The sequence below is a fragment of the Pseudonaja textilis genome, chromosome 1 (genome assembly GCF_049901715.1).
Source record: "Pseudonaja textilis isolate UNSWEBS1 chromosome 1, rPseTex1.2, whole genome shotgun sequence".
Taxonomy (NCBI): domain Eukaryota; kingdom Metazoa; phylum Chordata; class Lepidosauria; order Squamata; family Elapidae; genus Pseudonaja; species Pseudonaja textilis.
In genome coordinates, this window is record NC_141990.1 from 42,459,775 (window position 1) to 42,475,068 (window position 15,294).

The 15,294-nt window shown below is 34.9% G+C and overlaps 1 protein-coding gene across 2 annotated transcripts in view; it reads left to right on the forward strand.

The window, feature by feature from the left end:
* LRPPRC (leucine rich pentatricopeptide repeat containing) overlaps positions 1 to 15,294 on the forward strand; it is a 91,824-nt gene that overhangs the window by 26,141 nt on the left and 50,389 nt on the right. For both annotated transcript variants that reach the window (XM_026695839.2, XM_026695841.2), the window contains exons 15-22: positions 2,854 to 2,881; positions 6,678 to 6,726; positions 7,788 to 7,894; positions 8,105 to 8,182; positions 9,167 to 9,277; positions 10,489 to 10,619; positions 13,072 to 13,157; positions 14,819 to 15,026. In XM_026695839.2, the coding sequence (XP_026551624.1) occupies positions 2,854 to 2,881; positions 6,678 to 6,726; positions 7,788 to 7,894; positions 8,105 to 8,182; positions 9,167 to 9,277; positions 10,489 to 10,619; positions 13,072 to 13,157; positions 14,819 to 15,026 (798 nt within the window). The remainder of the gene's footprint in view (positions 1 to 2,853; positions 2,882 to 6,677; positions 6,727 to 7,787; positions 7,895 to 8,104; positions 8,183 to 9,166; positions 9,278 to 10,488; positions 10,620 to 13,071; positions 13,158 to 14,818; positions 15,027 to 15,294) is intronic.

Consider the following 15,294-nt stretch of genomic DNA (forward strand, 5'->3'; position numbering starts at 1 on the left):
GTATTACTACAATGTGTGTATCGCTAAACAAATAACTCCTAGCTCCTGGCAAGGTGTTTCAAAAATCTGAATCACTTTGAAGTAAAAGTGATTAGGATTATATTGTCATTTATCCAGGGAGAAAGGCAACGTAATAAAAATTATTAGGATAGAGGAAATATGTGAACTATTTTTATGGTATTAAATTGATATGGCAGGATAAGTTCCTTGCCAGTTCAGAGTAGAAATTACCTTGGGAAAATAATCCAGAGTTAGAAGACACATATATTTTATCTCTGGATCAGTGACTGGTTTATTTAAACTAGTTTATTAGAAATGCTGAAAGTGTATGCTGCTTGTGTCATGGAACACAGAAACCATACTATGAACAGTTTTCCATAAGATCCTCATATAGACAGTTCTTGAGTTACAACTATTTGTTTAATATGATCAGGAATTATGATGATCTCATTATAGATGCGGTACAGCCAGTGAAGCCCTTCTGGCTGTTGCAAAACATTACCACTACCTCTTTGTTACGTGATTGCAGTCTAAGTACTTGGCATTTATGATTGGTTGCCAAATGATCCACAATCATGTAATTATCATTTGCATTCTTCTCTGCCAGCTTCCCCAGAAAGCTGGTGGTAAGCCAGCATGGAAGTTTGCAGGCTGCTGCCGCCGCCGCCGCTGAAAGGACTTCCTCTCGGTTGAAAGAACGGCCAGCTGAGGGGAGCCAAACTTTAAAATCCTGAAGTTTTAGGTTCTGTTCCTGCTCTCTGCTGAGGGAGTTCTCTTCTGTGCACAGAGGGAAGCTGTACTCCTTCAGGAGTCCCAAAGGTGCTTTTTCAAGAGGCAACTGGACTTTCTTACTTTTCTTTGAAGACTTTCGCTTCTTATCCAAGAGGCTTCTTGAATGAGAAGTGAAATGTCTTCAAAGAAAAGCAACTAAGTTCAATTACGTCTTGAAAAAGCACCTTTGGACAACCATGACTTTGATGACTGAGAATCTCCATAGACATTTACTCCCTCAGCAGGATTCAGACAGGTTCCTGCATCTTACCAAAGGAGTTCCCTTCAGTGCACGGAAGGGAGCTACAATCCTTTCACATAGGCAGCTCTTTCAACTAGCTCTCAGAAATGAGAGGGAGCTAAAAATAAAGCAGAAAATGGAGAGACAGCATGATATGATAAGGCACCCAGAATGCTTCAAGTGGATGGGGGAAGCCCCTGGGAGGATTGGCACAGGCCATGCACTGGTGTCTCTTTGCTCTGAGGCTAAAAATCCTGCTTGGATTTCAGCAGGGAGGATTTTCAGCTCCGGAGTGGAGAGACATGGCACAGGTCATGTGTGTCAGGTCACGTGCATTTCCCCAGGTCAAGAAGGTAAAAATCTTGCTTGGATTTTGGCAAGGTGTATTTTAAGCTCCTGAGTGGGGAAAATCCTGGGAGGGCTTTTCCCCACTCCCCTGAGGCCAGAATGGGATAGCTTGCTACAGCCAACTGGCCATGGCCATCTTGCCACAGTCAATTAACCGCAACCAACTCGCCACAAGACAACTCACCACAGAACAATTCAACAATTCAGTTTATTTAATTATAATTAAAACATGTTACTTTTTGTCATTCATATTTCATTTTGTCCCTCCTTTGGTATCCTTTCTTTAATGATTCTATTCCACCATTTCTTTGATATTAGTATAACCCTTGTCCTGAATTGAGTTGGCCATGGCGAGCTGGCAGTGGCAAGTTGGTGGCAGCGAGTTGTCCTAGATCCCCCTGAGGTACCCTGCGCTCCTTTCCTGCCTGCGTAATGACCCATGGGATCACTTACGAACCATAAACTACAATGCCGGGATTGCAGTCATTAAGACAAGCATTAATGTGGCAAATACCTGGACTAGTCCCGCAGTTTTCTTGGCAAGGTTTCAGATATGGTTCAGTCTCTGAACAAAAGTGATTTACACAAAGCTGGCTTTGTGCCCAAGACATTACAATTTCTAGGGTAAAGCAGATAAATCCATTGTAAACTTTTAGAAAGCATATCTGAGAAAGAAGAGTATAGATATATTTTACATTATATATTCTAATCCAGCAGTCATCAAATACAAGACTTCTGTTGGAAGAAATAGAGGTTCTGTTCATGGATTAAAATAAGCTATATTCCTTTGTGGCATTGCTCAGTATCCTGCAGGCATTCCTGGATATAACTGTATGCATATTTATTTGTCTGAAGGCCAGGACCATATTATCAGGGACTTAGATCACAGAGGAGACAATGTGTGCAATTAATTGTACATGAAATGCTTCAGAGATAGGTTTTATTTATTTTAATGATATTATGGGATGAGGCTTGCTCACATGGTGAAGATTCCAGTTATATAACTTTAAATAGGATTACTATCTTAACTCATTTTAAAAAGCAATCATTGTTCTACAAGAAAATTCCATACTGTATAATAGTTGGTGATACAAAAATAAATAGTGGTGATTAGGCTAGTTGTTTAAAACTGTGAGGTTTGTGGTTTTAAGTCAATTTCATGATAGAATAATATATTAAATACAGACAGTGTAGGTGGTACAGGTAAAAGATAACACAGATGGCATGTATTTTGAAATGCAATGAGAGCATAGATTTGAACATTATCACAAAAACTCCAGTGGTAGTTATTGTCTGTAGATATAGTAAAATCATTTTGTGAAGATAGGCTTATGCTAATATATATGTGTCAATTATTTCTTAACTTTCTTCACTGAAGCAAATCTGAACTCATGGTGTGACCTGTTCAGTTGTATTGAGCATTCAAAAGAAATAATAGGTAGTTGGTTTGTTTTTGGGATTTTCAATTTATTATCTTCTGCTGCCCTCTGCAGGTGTACTGATGTTGATCTTTGGAAAAAGGTAAGTAAAGACAGCTAAACTGCAATGGGGAGATATTTTGGGTGCATAGTATTGGAACAATACAATAAATAGAAATATCTCCTATTTCAGATGTAAGTCTAATATTTTAATACACCTACGTGAAGCATTTTAAACTGTCATGATTTATCTAAAGTTAAATATTTTTAACTCCTTTTGATCTCTGTGGGGAAAATTAAGCATGTAATTAATACTTTCTCTTTGTATTTGGTCTTTCAAATGCTTGACTTTGCTTTATAATCTATTCCTCATGTTGTGAATGTGCATTCATATTGTGAAGGTGGCATTTATTATTGCATTTATTAAGTAGGCACTAATTTTATTGTTCATGGTAGGGGATAACGTTTTCTTTTAGGGGCAGCAGTTTTGTCTTTATAAGAGACATCCCAAGTACCAGTTGGAAATATTTGATGGTATAAAAACCCAGCAAGTTTTGGAAAATTTCTTTATCAAGGATTCTACAAAACCAAACTATATAAATATAAAAATGCCTATGCCATTAATATTTTTCCGAAGACCAAAACCATTGTTAAAGTTAAAGCAACTACATAAGTGTGCTAACACCTTCTCTTTGAAAAAATTTAGCTGTAAACATAGCTGACCTTTTTTTTTAATCAACATCCTGTAGCTTCATTTTTAATAATTAGGAAATAAAAACGTTAGAAATAAAAATTTTTGAAAAGCCTTTTCAATACAGGTAGTCCTTGGTCAATGTCAGCATTAGGGGCTGGAATTACCATCACTAAGCAACACAATAATAAAGAACAGGGGTGTCAAACTCAAGGCCCAGGGACCAGATTCGGCCCACAGGGTACTTAGATGTGGCCCCCGTGGCCTCTCTGGAAATAGCAGAGGACCGGCCTGCATTGCTTCTGCCAGCAAAAATGGAGCTTGGGAGCCCGTTTTCTCTGGCAGAGCATTCAGGCCACCATAGATGCCCCCCAACACAAGTGACACTATGGCCATGCCCACTCTGGCCACACAACCCTGCCCACTGAGTTCAAACAGAACCCTGATGCGGCCCTCAATGAAATTGAGTTTGACACCCCTGATAAAGAACAATGCCATATAATCTTACTGCTTAGTGATGGAAATTCTGGCACTCCCAGTTGCCATCATTAAGTGAAACATGCCTCTTCATTAAATGCAATATCACATGGATGCCATTTCTGACCTCTTGCTGGCTTCCCCATTGACTTTGATAGGAAGTTGGCAAGTGACAATCATAACCTTTAGGACACTGCTAAGGCTGGAAGTTTGAGGACAAGTTGCAAATACCATTCACTCACTATCATGGTAAATATTACTGTATGGGTGGTTATGGTATGGATTTATTTTGTTTTGTATAAGACTTTGAAACAAAATTAAAAAATGATAAATGAACATAAACCAGTTTTTTTAAAAAAAACATGGATTTACTGAGATATGCCTTCTCCTTTCTAAAAATGCACATATTTTGCTTTTTCAAAATATTATCCTTGCTCAGAGGTGGTATTCAGCAGGTTCTGACCAGTTCTGGAGAACCGTTAGTGGAAATTTTTAATAGTTCGGAGAACTGGCAAATACCACCTCTAACTGGCCCCGCCCCCATCTATTCTCTGCCTCCCGAGTCCCAACTGATTGGCTGGGTCTTCTTTTTTTGCCCTGCACAGGAGAATGGAGCTGGAAAGCAGGTTAGTGGGGTGAGGAGGAAATGGGATTTTGCAATAACCTTCACCCAGAAGTAGAGAGGGAATGGAGATTTTACAGTATCCTTCCCCTGCCATGCCCATCAAGCCATGCCCACAGAACTGGTAGTAAATTTTTTTGAATCCTACCACTGTCCTTGCTGTAGCTCCATCTTACCTGACGTATTTGTTTTAATATTTTAGTAACAAGGATAATGAAATATTCATTATAAAATATATTTCTTTTACTGTAGTTTCAAACAACATTTTTTGTTTTTAGTATTACCTAAACTCATTGAGGTTTTTACTTGAATAAAATTGTTCGATGTTATTAGACGGCATCCTTGATAAAGACATTTTTCAAACTTTGTTGGTTTGTCTGCGATAAAATAATTCTAATTGATACTTCCAATGCTTCCTCCTTTTAATTTTTTCCAAAACACTGAAATATCGGTTAAAAAATATGCAAAGGAACTCAGGTCTCCGCCCATCAGTTTTGTCTGCCTTTAAAACCTGAAAGGATTTATCTACCATTAAAACGAATGAAAGAATTTGAACCAAATTTGTTATGATGGGATAAATTGGCAAAAGAGATAGCATATCTGAAACTGGACTGGGGCTGTAGAGAAACAATTTCATGAAAAAAATAACCTTGGTGCATCCCAGTGGGAAAGGAAGTTGGGCAGCTATTTAAAATGTTGGCATCTGTTCTATTCTAAGCTCCCTCTCTTCTCCCTCTGTGATGCCTTGAACTTTCCAATTTACCCCATAAACACACACACAGATAAACATGAGGAGGAAATGATATATCAGATGCACAAACAGTGCGGATTAAGGCTCACTGGTGCCCTAAGCACTGAGAAATCTTGGTGCCACCCTCCTTTGTACATACTGTTACAAACAAAGCCATATTTTCAAATTTGTGGTGTTCCCTTTGGGCCTGGTGCCCTAAGCATGTGTTTTGTCTGCTTAATGGTTAATACACCATTGATCCCAAACTCACATTTCACTAAACAGAAGAAAATGCTTATGGTTTCTATGGCCAGTGTTGGTGAAGGGGCTAGAAGGAATTGTAGAAGCTATGCTTTCCCTGACTTGTTTGGCTTATAGTGCCTACTTTTGTTCTTTTTATCTGTTGTAAAAAGTGTGACACCTTGTAACAAATAGACATTTGGCCAGTCATAATGCCCTCCCATTCTTTTTACATTAGTAGGTGCCCCTAAAAAAGTAAGGGACTGGGGGAAACGGTTACTTGGAAAAGGTTAAAAAGCTCCGTATACAAAAGGACTGGTACTATTATTATTTGCCAACATGGCTGTCTGTCAGTGTAATTGTTCTTGTTAATTATGTACAAAGAGATGAGTAGTGAGAAGAAAGCTTTCTCATTTATTAGATTTATGCAGAAAAGCTAAAATAATCCAAATATTTTAACCACTGAACAGTATATAAGGCAAGTAAGTCAAAAAAGGCAAATAAAATATCTCGAAATGTCTTTTTTGGTCAGAGTTGCCAAAAAATGTGCATTAAAATGGATTTTAATGGAGGTGGAAAATCTTGTTCCCTTGATACTAATTGTGGGGAAGGGTAATCAAGTTTAAGAAAAATCAAGTTAAACAGCTGACCAAATAGCCGTTACCTAGATCCTTTGGTTTCTATCAGCCATCAGATTTTAAGTAATAGTTCTTATGTTTCTCCCCCTCCAAATCTATTTAAAGTAAACTATGCTATTCCTAAATTAAATACTTGACTGAAATAGAGTCTGATATGCACAGTGCAATTTTGTATTAAAATTAATTAATAAATAATGATAGCAAACTACATAGATCTCCAATTTTAAACATCTAAACAATAGTGTCTGATTGCTTCAAGAATGGTAAAATGCATGAACTAAATCATGGAGATCATATTTTTGAATTTCAGTATATCTTTGTGCAATTTTTTTTTTAAAAAATACTAAAAGCTTTTGTTTTTTTAAAAAATAAATTGCTATGATGTGGCACAAAATAATGCTAGTAGAGAGCTTCTTTGTTATTTGTTGAATTCAATTTCAGTTATTATTTGCCCTCGCTTGCTTTTCTTGGCTGAAATGTACGATTATTCTGTCTTACCAGATAACAGAACTGTTGTATATGGAAGAAGAGAAGGCTGAACAAGAAACTGGTAGAGTTTCAATTTCTATGATTGTAACTTATCCACAAATCCGTTCTTCTGGATAATGATAGGTTTGAGGGATTACAACCGTAAACATTGATTATTTCTTTTTGAAAGTGAAATTTGAAAATATGTTGGGTAAAACTTTACCCAGATGATCACAGTATATTTTGTGGAATCCATGAGATTTTATTAGTGTTTTTTCCTTTTTAATGAAAAATGTACTTGAGATGCTTATAAAAGTAAGTAAGATGAACAGATTACAGGATAATGTAATCAAGTATTTACAGATGGAAGTGAGATTCTTTTTTAGAAGGGCATTAATACAAGTATTTTAAAAAGCTATTAATTTAATAGTTTTTTTGTAATGTTTTAATAACAAAAGTTACATTGTGACAAAAATATGTTTAATAATAAGAAAATACAGTATACATCACTATGTAGTTCTTTATTGGAACCTCATTTATTCTTCCTGATGCTTCAGTGTTAAAATTAATACTGTTAACCTATACAGCATCTTTTGTTAAACTTAAATTTCATTGGCTAATAAGCAGCTCCCCACAGGATTATTGGAGCTGGTGATTAAATATCATTTAATATTCTTTATTATATTTACATTCATTCACTAGCTTCAGAAAAACCCTGGAAATAATAAGAAATACATGGGGATGTGCCTAGGAAGCTTTAAAAAGCTCTATTCCTTTTTGAATAAATGACAAAATATTTATGGCAACTATTTTGGGGTGGTGGGCAGGAAAGTGGGGGAGAGGCCTTGGGCAGTGCTGCTTTTGTCACACAGCCATGGAAAAATAGATTGAAGAAAGATTTTGTTCTGAAAAGCTGTCATTTGATTTGAAAATAATTAATATTCCTTTCACTCACCAGTTAGATATGTGCTCCCAAACCACATAATCTCTATGCCTCAGTAATCATTGTTGCCATTTCAGAGCCTCTCATCAGGGTGACATCTCACACCAAAATGATTTCTTATAAATTAATCTTGATAACATGACAGTGTCAGTAATTTTAGTGGAATGCTTTCTCTTGTCTTCCCACCCCCCACCCTGCAGAAAATATTGGCCGTTTTCTTTATTCCTTGATTGACAACATGACTGACTCAGAGATACAGGACAAGGAGGAGCAGTTGAGACAATACTTCCATCAGCTGCATAAGATGGTACTATTTCATTTTTTGCTACATAATGCCCATCCTTCCTGACATGTATCTATTAGATTTGAAATTGCAGCTTTTAAGTACAGCCACACCACTTCACAATGGCATGCAAGTGTTGGAGATTTAAATTATGTCTGAAATTTGTGTAACAATTTTTTTCCAGTTTGGTTGTGCTTTTAAAACTCACATGATTTTCTCCACCTCTTCCTACAGAATGTAACGATTCTTCCTACCTATTACAAAGGTATTCGCAAACTGCTGAGTGAAAACAAAGTTCCTAGTTTAATTAAGGTCTGTAATGGCAAATATTATTTTATATATAATTATATAAAACATACATATATACAAACATATTCATTCCAAGTGTGTAGTTAACTTAAAAATGGATATGCTTGATGTATAAAAGTAGTTTTATTTAATCCTTTTCTGAAATGAAGCATATTTGAGGCAGAATGCTAAAGTTTTAAGAGACAAATAAGACAGGGCAACTCTTAAACGTTGATAGCAATCTTACAGCAAAACAAACCACACATTATTTGAGTTTTTTTAATGTATCATAAACATAGTGATGTTTATATTCAAATATATATCAAACCATTAATTATATCTTACGGTGTAATTTTATTGGCTTCTGATGCGCAACTATTGTGTATGTACACAACTATTAAGTATTTAAGTAGCATTAAATAATTTTGCTACATAACAAAAATACATGGTTTCCAAGTTTTATTGCATAAAAAAATCCATTTTTTAAAAAAATGAGTTTTGATCCTAACAATAGTAAAAATATGCATTAGTTGAGGACTTTCTACTTGGTGTTTCTGACTTTTCCATCAATTGATTTGATGTTGCTATGTTGCTGTGATTTAGTTTCCTCTTAAGGATAGAGCTATTTACACTTAAGAATTTCAGGTCATGTTGATATCATGCTGATGCAGAAGATAATGGAATATACAAATTAGTCTGTTCTCACTTGCAGTGGAATCGCACAGAGAACAAAGAAGAATGGGGAACCTGCTCCCAATGGGAGAAGCCTATTTAAGACCAATATAAATCCTAGAGCAGTACATAACTGATACAACTCAGTGTCATTGCTCACAACTGAGATAACAGAAATATATTTTTCAAAAGTGTAACATTGGGGTTTCCTTTGTACCTTACACATAACTCCTGAAAATATAAAGGTATTCCAGTATATTCAATAATACACCTTGTTGCTGGGATATGTTTCATTGTAAAGCATCATTTGAATATCTTTCTATTCTTTTACCTTAGTCCTTGATTGGTTCACATGATGTGGAGGAGAAGCTTCAACAAGTTAAAGCTGAAAACAAACCCATTGGAGATATTCTAAAGAACTATATATTGACTCTGTGTTCAGAAAAGGTAATTTTCAGCAATTTGTTTATTGTATGATAAGTAAATTAAATACCTTGAACTATGTATAGTACCATCAGTTTAAATGACACTTTACAGAGTAACCTAACTAAAATCCAAATCCTAGCCACAGGAGACTTCATATAGGTAGGGAGAGGGGGAGAGACTTAGGGAGAGATTATAAAAGTCATTAGAACTCAAAATGAACAAATACAATTATGTGTTTGTTTCTTGTCAAACTGCAAATGCATGTAGGTGATTAAGGAAAACTAGTGTTTTCTGGATTTCAGTTTTGTTCCTTGCAAATCTAAAGTATTTAAAAAAATTAGTGAAAAAAAAACCCTCAATACTGATTTTTACTTACCTTGTGAATGACATGTTTTGAGATTGTGGAAGTCTGTTAATGGTAATCTGCAAAATGAATGATAGTAACAGCTGTGAAAGGTTTATCATACATGCCAAGTGTCCTTTCAAGCCACGGCTCTGGTCTCTTACAACTAGATTGTCAAGCAACTGATACATGGGTAATAATTTGCAAGTCAAATATTAAAAGGTGGTTAATGTGGGGACTGAAATTCCATTTTTTTTTCCTTGAAGAAAAGCTTTCTGAGATACAGTGGCTCTTGTCTTCATTAGCAGTCATCCAACTGTAATTCATATTTTTGTATAGAACTTCATTTTGCTCCGAGTTCTTATACATGGGCCCTGAGCTTTGTTTTACATGGCACTGTTGCAGTGTCTGATTTCATAGTGAATTAAACTATATTTTAATTTTAAAAATATATTAATATATCAGAATTTTAAATTTATATCATGTTATGCCTGAAAATTGGATTATGAATAGCTTTGTCTTCTTTTTAATTAACCATTTAGTATGTTCTCTGCTCATTGATATATTTAAGTGATTGTGATATATTAGCTGTAGATATAAAATATGAACATGCTTTGTCATGAAGTTCAATGTGATATAATTATGATATGCATACTTCAGAAATCAGTGAAAACAAATATTGCAACATAGAATAAAAGTTTATAATGGACATATTTAAACTATTTACTAATTTATAAATGATTCATTTGCACATAAATGTAAAACATATGAATTCCTAAGAAGCAGTGCAAAGTGTAAGCATATGTAAATAAATGTAATCCCCTCATAGAATATAAATGTCATGTTGATTTTCTTTTTCTACATATCTTTTGTTTAATGTTCCTTCTAGAATATGCAGAGAGCTCTTGAAGTAAAAGCCAAATATGAATTCGACATGAATGTTGTGGGCTATGGAGCCTTAATACGCCTTTGCTGTCAAAATGATAATGTAGAGGAAGCAATGAACCTGAAAGAAGAATTGTAAGTACACTGGCACTGAAAGATGTCACACAGATTTATGCTGATATACAGACCTTATTGAATTAAGTAGGTTGAATATTATCACCCCCCATACATTTTTAATTAGCTTATCCCGCACAAAATATTTTCTGCTGAAATTCAAAATTGATTGTGTAAGCTGTCATGATTACACAATCGCTTTGTGCCAGCACTTTCGTTAGTGTTTTACGCTCCTATTACTCTGTATTGTATTTTAATCTATTTCTGATGAAGTCTTAGAATCTATCTTGGCATCTAGTTTTAGATTCTGATACATCTACAGTATATATTACTGCAATTCTTGTAAGTGGTATTATTTTAGTAATTATCTTCAGTTATTATGCTTTTTGTTTTTCAAAAGACAAAAACTTGATTGTGAAAATTAAGCTCCCGGCTAAAACTTGTAATAACTGAATTGTAAAGAAGCTAAGTGCTTTTCAGCACTTCATTTTCTCTTTAATTTTTTTGAAAATTGTACTCTTGAGATACTGTTTTAAATTAAAACAACTATAATAAACTAAAATAGTTTAAGATTTTCCCCTGGTTATTTTAGCATTAAAAGATTGTGATTCAGCATATGCAACTTTATTAACAACTCAAAGCTGTTATACATCTGAACTTGCTAAAGTAATTTATTTATTTTAAGGTATTTGTTTCTATTCTTGAACCAAAAAAATGCTTTTTGGTGGATTACATATATTCAGTAAAAAAAATTCCATATCCATAAACATATTAACTAAAAGTAATTGACCCCAAAAGTACAAGGATTAGGGAAGGGTGAAGAAAAAAAAAGTTGACCTTCAATGGCTAAATAGTAGTCCTTCTGTTATATGCAGTTATAACTATTCATAAAAGGGATAAGAAAGACTGGTGGAATTGTTTGTTGTCTTCCTCTATTGCTGTCTAGTAAACTTTCTGTTGCTGGCTGACTGCTGAAGAGGAGCCACATGGAATATTTTTGTATCAAATATTTGTCACTATTTTTATATCAGTATCTCAAGAGAATGCAAAGCCTCATACACATATAAATATTTCTTGTAATGTTTCTTACACTGTGACACATTCATCAAATATATTTGAAACATATCTCTTTAATCATCATGGTAAACAGTGCGTTCTGCAGTTTAGATGATCTATAAAGTGCATTTTCTCAGTCCGTTACCTTTTGCAGAATCTGTGAACAAACGACTTACAGTCAGATATTTCATATATACTAATCTATAGAAACCACAGTCACAAACTTGTATGACATTTCCTGATTTGGCAGTGGTTGTGACTGATTGGAAATTGGGTTTACTGTAAAATCTATATGCCTGAGAAACAATCCTTTGTTAGTAGGATATTATAATAGAGATAAGTAAAATTCATTAGAGGAAATCCTTGGCTTACGTCCAATTCCTTCAGTGACTATTCAGACTTAACAATAGTGGTGAAACAAATTGATATTCAACTGATCTTGAAGTTCCAGCTGTTGCTCATAATGTGGTCGCTATCTCGGTGGGTGCTTGAGTTGAAATTATGACATTGAAGGAAGCCATGGTCATGTGATCACAATTTGTAAGCTTCCACTTCCAGTTTCCCCACAAACCAAGAGAATGGAAAGCCAGCAGGGAAGGTTGCAACTCACTTCAGTAAGTCTTTCCCAGCTTTCCAATGCTCATTCACTCTTTAACGCTCTGCATTCCAGTCTTCTTCTGCTCTCATGGTGCTGAAGCACCCCACTTCCTCAGCCTCCCCCAACTAGCATGCAGCCTGCACCAGGCTCCCAATGTTACTCATAATGACATTTTACCTGGGACTCACACACCTTCCTGCTTAATGACCCATATCTCTTGGGACTACAACACCTAGCACAGCTGGGATGGTCATCACTAAGCAATGCAACCACATGACACCATGTTTTACAACCACATCACTCAGCAGTGACAATCCCAATCACATGTCATTAAATTCAGCATAAGCTTAGTTGTACTTGGGTTCTAATGCAATTACAAATATAATGGACATTTGATGTCAAAGGGATCTTAGTTCATGTTAGTCTTGATATATTGCCCATTAGCAGTGATGCTTGATAATATACCTCAGGTTTTCCTTCTCTTTTTTTACATAAGTCTTGCAATATTCAATATTTTCTTTCTTTAAAACAGATTAAAAACAAAGGCACTGCCCTTTAGTCTTTTCAATAATTTGTTTCTTTTTACATTCACCTCTCAAGCTCTCCATTAATGCAGCTGGATTTAATTTGATGTCTTCAAACAAATGTGCTTCTGTCAAAATCTTAATGTTTCAGCAATAATATCATTTTATCAGGTTACTGGGACTAGTTTCATTCCATGTACTATTTCTAGGTGAACATGCATCAGCTTGTGCATTGAAATTATTGTATACAAATATGACATAAAAATTTAATTATTTCTTTATATATATATATTAGTTGCCGTAAAGATTCGTCTGATGTTCTTGAAGTAAACACTTACATAGAATTGATTAAGACTTTGGTGAAACATGAAAGACTGGATGGTAAGCAATGCATGCTTCTTTTCAATGTACATTACTGTTATATAATACAGATATCTTTCCACCAGAATAAAAATATTAATGGTATATCATACTCTACAAAGTGCTTGAACATTTTACATCCAAATTTGCATGTGAATTCAACCAGAGATACTTGGACGATGTAGGCCATTAGTTTTAATGGACTGGCAAGCTTGTCATTTACATTTACACAGCTCAGTGCTTTTTGCATTTCTGCAGCTAGTTTTTATTAGCGCTGCTGTTAGGATTGAGTTTGAAGATCATGACTTATGGCACAAATTGTATATGTGCCTTGACTAATGGCCTTGTTTTTCTTTAAGAAGGTGTGAAGCCTGAGTGTAAAGCCTGTAAACATAACCTCTTTGAAAAGTGTCTAAGCATTCTTGGAGAAAAAATGATTTTTAAAGAAATATAGGATTAGGTCTTAAAATTGTGTGTTACAGGACTTGTAAACTGTAAAATTATTGGCATAGTTAATTAGAAGAAAATATTCTGACAGTGACCAGTGAATTCGAATATGAGATTCTGTTAGATGATTTGTATTAAATTTCTTTATTTAAAAGGGTAAAGGATGTGTGTGTATATATAATATACACATTTATGGTATTCAGCTTTGTTCGGGTATTTTCCCACGTCATTATAGCTGTGCTTTTAAAGTTGTAGCAACGTTTCGGCAGAATCTCATCTGTAATCATCAGGTTTCTGTATTGTGTTCATCAGAAGCCTGATGATGGCAGATGAGATTCTGCCGAAACCTTGCTACAACTTTAAAAGCACAACTATAATGATGTGGGAAAATACCCGAGCAAAACTGAATACCATACATGTAAGTACCCGTGAAAACTTAAGAAAACAAATATATACATTGTGTATATTTGTATGTGTTTTAGAGTGATTATTTTCATAAAAGGAGTTGATATTTAGATCAGATACCTATACAATTAAAAGGTGCTATTATGTCAAGCTTTCAAAAGCCCATAACATGCTGCAGGAAATATTTCAGCAGATGCTTTTATGTAAAGTAGTCAAAACATTTTGTGTGTGCAGTAATTAAGAACATTACAAAAATGGTCTTATTCCATATATGAAAATGTTTGTTTCTGCCTTTCTAATGAAGATTAATGAACCTAATGTTTTAACATTCAGTCTCTTAGAAAGCTTTCATTGGCTCTCCTTGGCTAATTAGTATCGACACAGCAAACAGGCCCTATCGGTATCAGACCATTAGTCTGGCTCTATATACAGTGTAAATACATCTTTATTATTTGGCCTCGTGACAAGCCATCTGCTGAAGAAACAATGGTGTGATTTAGCAGATGTTAGCACCAAACGATAAAAGCATCCATTTACTAGGATCCTGTTGCTATAGGGCAGACTCTACAGGGTTATGTGGTGCAGAGTGGGCTCACAGTTCCCACCTGTAATTTGTCGTCAAAGTTGCAGCAAAATGATAAAACCATGCTTTGTGGATTCATAATTGTAGTCTCGTTTAGAAATGCAAGTAGTAATTAACTTGAAATTGGCATTATACACCAGAATTTACATTCCTGCTGGTTTTTGAAAGGCTGTTTTAATAGCAGTTTGTTTTTTTTCTGTATATAAAATTACCTAAGGCTTTTTTTTTTTGCTGTGGTTTATTGTAGATGCTATTAACATTTTAAAGGAGATGAAAGAGAAGAATGTCTTTATTAAAGATTCAGTTGTCACACGGTGTTTCCATATCCTTAATAATGTAGCCATCAAAGGTGAAGTTGAAAAGGTGACTCAGCTACATGAGGCCATGGTATGCCTACTGTTACCACAGTCTTCTGTAAAATTGTGTTCTCCCCTCGTTACTGTTCACTTGCAGAGGTAAGTTGGTTGACACCTGCAGTTAACTAAAGAAGCAAAGATATTTACTTTCATGTTTCCATTTTACACATAATCTTTACATGCTTTCTTTATAGTGCAATTCAAGAAGCCTATACTTAGGGAAACTCATTAAATCCATAATTAACTGCTGTTTCTGTGTTTCCCTGAAAATAAGACCTATCCTGAAAGTAAGACCTAACTTGATTTTTATATGTGTGGCCATATAAGCCCTACTCCCAAAATAAGCCCAAGTTAAGACCCCACCTAT